This window comes from Montipora foliosa, chromosome 1, assembly GCF_036669935.1.
Source record: "Montipora foliosa isolate CH-2021 chromosome 1, ASM3666993v2, whole genome shotgun sequence".
Classification (NCBI taxonomy): domain Eukaryota; kingdom Metazoa; phylum Cnidaria; class Anthozoa; order Scleractinia; family Acroporidae; genus Montipora; species Montipora foliosa.
The window spans coordinates 56,051,555-56,061,554 of NC_090869.1; the positions used below are offsets into that span (position 1 = coordinate 56,051,555).

At 38.7% G+C, this 10,000-nt stretch overlaps 1 protein-coding gene across 3 annotated transcripts in view; it reads left to right on the forward strand.

Annotated features, from left to right (window-relative positions):
- LOC138002032 (alpha-1,6-mannosylglycoprotein 6-beta-N-acetylglucosaminyltransferase A-like) overlaps positions 1-10,000 on the forward strand; it is a 58,785-nt gene that overhangs the window by 48,754 nt on the left and 31 nt on the right. For all 3 annotated transcript variants that reach the window (XM_068848181.1, XM_068848182.1, XM_068848183.1), the window contains exons 10-18: positions 1,431-1,502; positions 1,694-1,792; positions 2,463-2,546; positions 3,081-3,143; positions 5,489-5,605; positions 6,436-6,510; positions 7,309-7,408; positions 8,231-8,288; positions 9,558-10,000. The exon at positions 9,558-10,000 is cut by the window's right edge and continues 31 nt beyond it. In XM_068848181.1, coding sequence (XP_068704282.1) covers positions 1,431-1,502; positions 1,694-1,792; positions 2,463-2,546; positions 3,081-3,143; positions 5,489-5,605; positions 6,436-6,510; positions 7,309-7,408; positions 8,231-8,288; positions 9,558-9,756 — 867 coding nt within the window. In that variant the 3' untranslated portion in view covers positions 9,757-10,000. The remainder of the gene's footprint in view (positions 1-1,430; positions 1,503-1,693; positions 1,793-2,462; positions 2,547-3,080; positions 3,144-5,488; positions 5,606-6,435; positions 6,511-7,308; positions 7,409-8,230; positions 8,289-9,557) is intronic.

The following is a 10,000-nucleotide window of genomic DNA, read 5'->3' on the forward strand; positions in this document are numbered from 1 at the left end:
GATAGATTTGTGCTATTTTGGAAGGGAAATTACAAGAGATGTAAGGTGTGAAAAAGGGGTGAAGATTAGGATAATGAAAACGAAGACTCAATTCGCGCAGCTGACGGAGTTTTTGTCCAATAGGCCATTTCCGAGTTCATGTCTGCCTCCTCTTCAAAGCGAGTCTAAGTGCGAAGTTTTTGTGATGGTAATTAGTTCTACTTTACATCTGAATGAAACCTAATTTTCATAACAAAAACTTCGCACTTAGACTCGCCTTGAAGAGGAGGTAGATATGAACTCGGAAATGGCCTATTCAAAAGTTAGTTCGGCAGCAAGAAAACACATGATAATATGATATGTGTGGTCTGTTTTACTCTGTGTAGCTGAAATATGGTGTTTGAGAGGAATGCTCAACATTAGCTGGAAAAAGAAGCTAACCAATGAGAGAGTGTTGCAAATGGCTGATGAAAATCGCAAATTGTTGCATACGATCCAGAAAAGGAAAATGGAATATTTTTGACACGACATGAGTTGCTAAGATTAATCATGGAAAGAAAAGTTGAAGGAAGAAAAGCAAGGGGAAAACAGAGAATAATGTTTTTAGACGATATTTTCACATGGACGAATCAAGAAAAGGAAAATTTTTTTATTAGGAAGTGCAAGGACGGAGAAATTATAACATGACCTCCCACCTTCCTAGGAGAAGGGGAACATCACATGACATAACATCGTTTTCTAATCAGTCAGCATTGCGTAAGGAGCTATCTCTGAAAATTTGAGCCAGACGTACAAAATAATCTCTGAGCAATGAGGCTTTGAAAATTCGAAAGTTTACAAAGAATGTACGGGATCAAGAGAAAATGAGGGAACAGAGAGGGAGGCTCCCGGTCCAGCCCTTGGGATTTGTCATGTCCACGAAAGTTATTTTTAGACGAGCGGAAGTCTTTGTTCTAGCGGAAGTCTGTCTTCCGCTCGTCTAAAAGCAACTTTCGTGGACGTGAGATATCCCGGCCAACGCCCTGAGCAGCATTTTTGCTTCTGCAACTGTTTTCGTCGGCCAAAAAACGGGGAAACATTCGCTTCCGCTTCCGCTTCCTCGTTTGCGGGCGCATTAATAACTGGCTCTTTATTAAAGCTAAAAGGCTTAAGAGAAGAGGGGCGCGCAAAATTACGTGTTTAGTGAAAGGACCTTTATAATCGACCTTCATGGTGACTGTAAACATATTTAACAAGTTCTTATACTTTTGAAGTCAATTTGTGATAAGTATGATGCTTTCAGGCTTTGTGTGAGCAAACTCGTATGTTAATGAAACAACGTGTAAATAATAACGTCAGCAAAGATTCCTTTGTTGTTTCATGGCTTTCTCGATGTTCTTGTTTAAGCACCCTGTTGAATATACTTACCAACTCGCGCATTGTTAACTTATATATATGTCATTCATTTTCAGGGAAGAAGGCCATACCTTGACATATTAAACAAATACCTGGAAATTCACGCGACAATCGCCAACGAGAGGCAGGTAAGAAAACAACGCAACATTTTTGGGGATGCGGAAGTCGAAAAAGCAGTGAAGAACTCATATAAAACCATTTTATTGGTAAGATATCTAAAGAAGGGGAAGGGTGGTAACTTGATGTGTTTATTTTTGCAGATCATAGTAATTTTGTATTTCGCATATTGATTAGATATTTTTCCCTGCCATCTTAACAGGTATCGAAAGATGCAATTGCAAAGTTTGTACCAGACTATATCATCAATCACGGGATAATGAAGGGAGGTGACTTGAAAAGGCTTCTGCGAAAAAGCAAGGTATTCTGTGAATAGAGTCAGGCAGTCAGTCAGTCAAATTGAATCACATATATTTCGTTCCGTATTCAGTCAGTGAGACAGACAAACAAGCAGACAGTCATATTATGGTTTAAAAATAGAGGAACCGTAGGTAGTAAAACATATCAAGAATTGTAAAAACGTTCACTGGCTATACATAGTCAAAACGTTCGAGCTTTCGAGCTGTAGCCTGACAGCCGAAAGCTCGAAAGCTTTAACTATGATATAGCCAGTGAACGTAATTACAATTTTAATATAATATAGTCTGTCGTTTTGTTCTCAATCAGAGAGTCAACTAGTGTTTTGTTCTGCCATCAGTCCGTCAGTGCATTCATGCAGTACTAAAAAAAAATTATTCAAGGACGGTAAAGCAAAGTTATTTCCATTTTGGCAGGTATTGAAAGGAAAGATAGAAATGACCCTCGCTCTTTATCTGGACAATTTAAGCACTTGTCTCTTAGGGACGCCTGAAAAATTCGGGGGGCTTTAAACGCAGGATTCGAACCCATTTAAACGCAGAGGTCATGAGTTCGAGTCCCTTTGAAGCCACTAGGATTTTTCAGGGGTCTATTAGAGACAATTGAGTCAATTGTCCAGATAGGAACGAGGATCAAACCCACACTTCAAATAAATATATTCATTTCACTGGCAGGTATTTATTGGCCTGGCGTTCCCGTATGAGGGTCCAGCGCCTCTTGAAGCCATCGCCCAAGGTTCAGTTTTTATTAATCCTAAGGTAGGTCTATGTGCTGTAGATGGGTGATGGGTGCAGGTCGGGGAGATTACAAGAAAATCAATGGGATACTCTCGACCTGAGAAACTGTAGCTCTATCTGGGATTCAAACAAGGGCCCGACCTGTGAAAAGGACATTCCCCCTTCCTCCAAAACTGCATGTAATGTAAGGGCTTCTATGGGTGGCTCAGCCAAGCTGGCCCAGTATCACATCTGAGTTAAGGAAAACACAACAAAATTCTGACTTACTTTACTTATTATAAATATAGCTTCACTTACATTTGGATATTTTGTGTACTGAACGCTAAAAAAATAAATTAATTATTGATTTTTTTCGACAAAAAGGAAAACAGACTGTAATTTAAGGTTTTTGATGATGATAGCGGGAAAGCCGACTGAACTCAACAGCCATTTTTCAATTTGTTCGGAGTACTAGGATGGTCTCCGTGATATCCTGCGAAAGCAATATGTTAGATTTTCGCTTTTAATGTTTCATAGACATCGTTACTTTTTTAAATATTGACTCATCTTTTTTAGTTAAATCCACCACTGAATCGAGGAAATTCGCAGTTTTTTAGTGGAAAACCAACGTTTAGATTGGTAAGTTGTATTCACTGAAAATGCAAATATGTTTACAGTCACCATGAAGGTCGATTATAAAGGTCCTTTCACTAAACACGTAATTTTGCGCGCCCCTCTCCTCTTAAACAGCTTCTCTCGCCCACCGAGAGAGGTTAATGAATCGTCTTTGCTGACTAAGTTCGCTTGCCACAGAACGAAACAATGGGGTATTGTGTGCAGGTGTCATACGAAACTAGGCCACTTCTTGATACGCACGCTCTGAAATGAGAGTTTTGCCGGCATTTTGTACCATGACCTGCACAGCCTCTCGTGCCCAACCATTCAGTAAACAGTATAAGATTCAACATGTAAACATCCCACTAGGTTACCAAAAAGGAAAAGGCAAAATATAGTAACCGAGCTCTTGGAGGGGGTCTGGAAACTACAATCGTGGTCAAAAGTTGTCGGGAAGGTTGCGGGCATCAGTTCATTTCACGCCTAATAGGCCTTTTGCAGCTGGGGTCACGTGACCCAATTTTTCCTAGAGAATGTTTATATTATGGGCTATAACGTAAAGAATGCCAGAAATGGAAAGAGCGCATCGAAAATACCAAAATGGCCAAGTTTGAGTCCCCTGGAATGAAAGACTAAGTTTAGACGACTGTTTGAATTTTCGGAAAATTTAGGAGTTTTGTATGGGAAATGTTGCTGGAGAGCAAGGTCTTGCTCTCCGGCAAAATTTTCCATACAAATTTTCTTATTCTTTTAAAACTTAAGACTGTCATAAGATCTCACCTTTTAATGAAGGGGGCCTCAAATTTGGCCATTTTGATATTCTGGACATGCTTTTTCCATTTCTGGCATTTGTTAAGCTATAGCCCATAATTTTATGAAAAGTAGGTCACGTGATGGCTGAGCTGCAAAAGGCCTACTCGATTATTCTAAATATTGGCTGAAGTATTTGGGAAATACCATGCTCTTGTGGCCCCCCTCCCCCATATTCAATGTTGGAGTTCTTCAGGTAAGAAAAAACCTGGAAAATCCAACATTGATAAAGGGGGAAGGGGGTTATCTGTAAAATGAAGCGACCCTCTCAACACTTTTGTCCATGATTGTAGACATTTCCAAGGCCTTTTTCTCAAAAACTAGCCGTGCGACCCCACCTTAAAATTTCAGGATTTCCTTGGCGAGAAAAAATAATCATGTAGAGAAATAAATAGTTAAATCTGTCCGGCAGGTTTTCGCAAATGGCAAAAACGTCGATTTTCATCTATTTTGATAACAACTGGAAAATTTTCTGATAGATCTTTTGAAAAAAATGTTGACGGTTCATCTTCACATTGTTTACTAATTTTCAAAATCTTAACCCTGGTCGAACGGCTAGGTTTGAGAAATAAAAACCTTTGAAATGTCTAGTTTCCAGTCCCCCCTCCAAGAGCTTGGTTACTACTATTAGCATTTTCTTCTGATTTGTACTTATTTGTCAGGTAAAATTACATTTTACATCAATTACAGTGACTAACACTTCAGAAGAGACATTCTGTTTGTTTAATTTCACATAATTTAAAATCTTGATCTCTTTTTTTCGGAAAACTAGCACTATAGTTAACCACCTTAATTAAACAGAATACTCGCATTATAGGGAAAGCCTACTGTCTTTAAAATTTTGCCTCCTTAGAATATGTCCATCATTTTCTAATCGATCTGCTAAGAAACCAGCGCTAAATTTTGATCTGAGAATTAGAACTTCATATTCCAAATTGTTTTGAAGGTTTGTAGCCTAAGATGTTTTAAAATTTGCACCAAAATAAATGGAGTAATTTGTTTGCCACCCAAGATATATCGATATCAGTTTTTTGTCGCCGATTTATATTGAGACCAAAAGATATAAATTAGGAAATGACCAAGTCTAACTAGTTCTTTGATTACATTATTTGCCTTTTAAGGTCGATTTGTTTCCAATATGATACCTTATATATTTAACAATTATTCTACGAGGGCACGCTGGATATGAAGTGATAGATAACCAATGAAGCGCGTAGCGCCAAGTTGGTTATTATCATTTTATATCCAGCCAGCCCAAGTAAAATAATTGTTTTATTAAAAACTCCAGGATCAAGAACCCTTTCATGTTGATTTCATTCCGGTCCAAAAGGGCTTCCGTCGGCCGTTTTTTCTGAGAGCTACAAAATGCTGTCAGCTCGCTTTATTGCTAACGCGTTCCTTGACCATATTTGATACTGCAGGTGTATGAACTGATAGCCTGCGTCCGGTGAGCTAATGAAAATGCTGGAAATTGGATATCAGTAGTTCAATTTTTAATAATATAATATATCCCATTTCTTGAACACAACGATATGTTGATCTTTTTTTCTTTGTTTTAGGTGACGTCACAACATCCTTATATGGAAACATTCGTTGGGAAGCCCCACGTATACACCATTGATATCAATAATCTCGATTTAGTGGAATCAACAGTGAAGGAAATCTTATCTACGAAGGTAAGGACATCTTTAAAGATTGAGAAAAAGGACCATCATTAAAGACCTACGTCTTCTGGACTATTAATATTGACACATCCCGTTATAGTATTTGGGTGGAAAGTGCGGAGCTCTAGTGCGAATGTATACTTGTGAAAATTTGGTTAACTTGTATTGACAAAGTGCCAAAGAAAACGAGATGTCACAAGAATGTAGAGTCTTTGTTATATCAAGTCAGTTTCCAATTGCTGTCCTCTTTCTCTATCGTTGTGTTCCATACCGCGAATTTCCATTGCGTGTCTTGAAATCGAAACCAAATGAAATAACGTTCGCAAATCACGGCAGATACAGGCAACTAAACGAGCCAATCACTGATATAACGCAAAGCAAATACAGTGGAACCTCCATTCAAGGGACACCCCCGGGACCAGGACAGGTGTTTCCTGAATAGAGGTTGGGTTGGAGTGAAAGATTAGACATTGCCTTATTTCAAGCCAATGGCGACAAAGTACGAGTCTGCAAATTATGGGACTAGCAACTATTGATCCACATGGTCAGAAAATCCACACCAAGCTTTACAAAATCCCCACGTTTGGTGTTAATACACCCAATATAAAGCGAGATTCATCCATTTAAAAACGTCAAAATTTACAAAGAAATGTATGGCATCCGGACGCTGCGTCCAGATGACCACATCATTTATTATGTTTAATAATAATATTGTCATATGCCATCTGTATTTGTTGCCTTTTACTTGCATCAACTTTAAGGGAGATTTCCTATCCCTGTAATAGCTTTTGGTAGCGTTTAATTAAACGATCTATGTGTATTTCTTTTATATTTTTTGTAAGGTGCCGCCATTTCTTCCTTATGAAATGACGACAAAAGGCATGCTTGAACGAGTTAATATGTTCATTGAAAAACTGGTACGTGAGTCTTGTTTTAACTGAGAAAATAATCATGGAGAGCATTGTTTTGCGACTATTCTGCGATAGGTATACAGGGAATATTTGGGAACTTTTTGGGGCGAAAATCGTACGCAAACCGCCGGCCGGCTGCTTCTCGTCTGTAATTTCTCTCAAGTAAGACTTTTAAGTCTCAGCAACTATTCAACGTTATTCCAGTTACGTCGCAACAACGCCAAGTCACTCTCACAACGCCAAAAAGGGGATGACTGTAGACTCTCTAAAAACAGGCCAGGTGTAGTGTACACGATTCACCTCTTCAGTAGGTTTCTCTTTCCCGTCGTCTGTCTTTCCCGCTCCCAAAAAGGTAGGGACATGTGTTGCAATATATTACCCGCAGCACAACCGCAACAAAACATTTGTTCTGCTTTTGTGGCCGTAAATGAAGAAACATCAACAAAAAAATATGACAGTAAGGGCTGGAGTTTACTACAAAATTGCAATGCAATTTAATAAAACGCTATATGCAAGGAAATGAGCCTATTACAGAGAGCAGCCTAATTAATGACAAGTGGCAGTTTTCTCATTTAAGGTCGCCCTTATGTGCTCGCTGTAGTTTGCATTTCGCGAAAATTTCGTCACCAGAACGCTTTTGCGCATGACTGAGTTAGAGAAGCCTCGGGTTATGCGCAGACATACGACCCGAGGTACTGGTGACGAGAATGATTTCGTGACCAGTGGTAAATTCCGCAATACGTGAGGCGTTGATTTAAAGAACGTGTGTCATGCTATTTTGAATTATCTTCTTTTTTTTTCTAGAATTTCTGTGAGCAAGATGAACAATGGCCGCCCCTAAAAGAACTGCAATTAGTGCTGAGCTCAAATGGAAGTTCTTGTAAAGACGCATGCGCAGGAAAAAGTATGGAGATGGCTGATTTTAATGCTTAAGACTAGGCCCTGCTCCCTCAGCGTTCTGAAAACGAAGGAGGCTCGTACGTCTAGTTCATATGTCAAATTCTTTCATCACCCAGTTATACGAAAACTCGTTGTGATTTAAACTTATAATCAATGCATAACATGGCTTTATGATGTGTGGCAATTGTACAGGAAGAATCAACTGTACTTATAATCATGGGTGATATCATAAATTAGGAGAGAATTTTACACACAGGAAGTATTCATTAGTGTTTTTTATCCCAGCAGTATGCACATTACATAACAAAGGCCTTGGTTAGTCACCATCTGGAGGGTTTGTTATGGCGTATCATGCACGGTTTGGCGTCACTGGCTCCTACATCTTCTTGGTCTGTTCGGCAACATTATATCATGGAGACTCTTTTGCCCGTCGTTCTTGGCTAAACTTATGCTAGTTTTAGATATTTAAACAAAGAGTACTTTTAACATATTCTCCCTTTTTTGAACTATAAAGCCCTTATGGCCGAGCAACAAAATGACTTCAGCTTGAATGAATAGAGGTTTTGCACGGCAGTCATGTTGCATGGCAGGAACAATAGATCCTTTTTTCCTATGGGAATAAATGTTCTTTCTAATGCAAAGCATTTTTATCGTTCCTGCCATGCAACATGGCTGCCGTGCAAAACCTCTATTGAACTCATGCAGGCCCATATACGAATCGAACTGATTGAAATTCCCTCGTCCGACAAAAACTCAGGCCTTTTTTTGTGATGCAGACTGATACCTATTTGCCTGTTCTCAATGAAGTTTCCTTAATTTTTTTTAGGTTTGATATGCGAGCCCTCGTTTTTCAATTATATCAACTCGGCCAAAGAGTTTAAAAAGTAAGTCATGATTCGGTGATCTTCAGTGGGAAAGTTACGAGCACGATCCCTTAGAAGAATATGTAGACAGTATTCTTTGATTGCACTCACGTGATAAGACGGCCATGTTGGTGCCAAAACAATAGAAAAATGTGGCTTAAGTTTTGCATAGTAATAGAGTCAAAATTCCAAAAGACTTTTTCGCTATTGTTTTTTAAATCACGTCAGGTGAAATCAAACAATACCTATATATTCGTTTTTTGCCGGTTTATGGTCAATTATATCAACTTATTTAACTTTCTCCCCCATTTTTAGCACAAATGGCTGGTAACATATGCTTAAAATCTGAGAAATTCAATTCAAAGTTGCATCTTAGACGCAACATATATTAATTCTCTCAATTTTTGATTAGGTCATCGGAGTTGTGATCTGCATCAGTATCGTAGAGGATCATGGGTTCAAATCGCGTTCACTCAAATCCTGTTAAAATGTTCAGGCTTTCCTTTGGTTACTATTGAACCAGCGTTCGTAGCTGCGTTGATCTATACTGGAAAATCTAAACATGCTTCTTTCTGCAGTTCAAAGATGTCTTTTTTTTTTATACAAATTGTTATCACGCCCACATCCTCCACGGGTTCATTACGAACTCACAAAAGAACTCACTCTTTGTTTGTTCCTCCAAAATTTTGCATATGCATTGTTTTCATTTTCTCTTGGGACTTAAATAGTCCCGAGAGACCTGGAAACATTAACAATGCTTAGGCAAAATTTTGGAGGGACAAACAAAGAGTATTATGCTATTTTTGATACTGGCTAAGGACCAGAGGCCTGCTTCTCAAAAGCACCAAAAACGTTTCGGGCCCGGAAGGCAATTCGTGAAACTATGATCTGCTACTTCTGAAAAGGTAGTCTTTGAACATGTTTTCGAGACCAGTGAAAACGAGAACAAATGCAAAGTTTCATTACTAGAAAGTTAACGATTTCCTTTTGAAAGCGCAAAGGACAAAAAGACCTCGTACAGTCAAGCACGGGGAAAAGGAAAATTTGGTTGACAAAAAAATATTTTGGAACTGCATATACTGGTTTCCTGTTATTGATTGAAAAGATAATATTCTAGATTCGCAATCTTTGTATCCACACATGATTCCTATTCTTCCCTGAGTCATCATAGAAAATGACGAATAATTTCTGGCTGATTCCGTACATACTCCCTGCACTTTCGTGCAATCTAAGAAATTTTAAACCCAAATGTTCCCCATGCTCACTAAGTTATTTACTCGTTCTCTTCAGGGTTGGAATTTCCTGCTCAAGAATCAAGCAAGTGGATAATCTAATTGAGCCTTCATACAATCCCGCTGACCGTTCCTGTTCAACGCAAAAAATATCACTTCTTTACAGCTGTGTCGCCAGAGACTCAATGCGCATGCGTCTTTGTCCTTGTCGAGACTATCAACCTCAACAAGTGGCGTTTTGTAGAAATTGCAGCTGACAGTTCAATGGAGCGTTCTCACTTACGAAACCAGTGATTATATGGGTGTCTAATCCCTCAAAAAAAGAGAAACCCATTTACCTAAAATAGAATCGAATCCTTAGAGAATTATGCCAAGCCGCTGTGACGGCACGTCATCCCACCCTCTGTGACGTCATCAGAAAATATTCCTTACGTTTAATTAGAATGAATTTGTATTTACATTTTTAATGATGAAATAATTATATGAACACAAAGTGTTCAC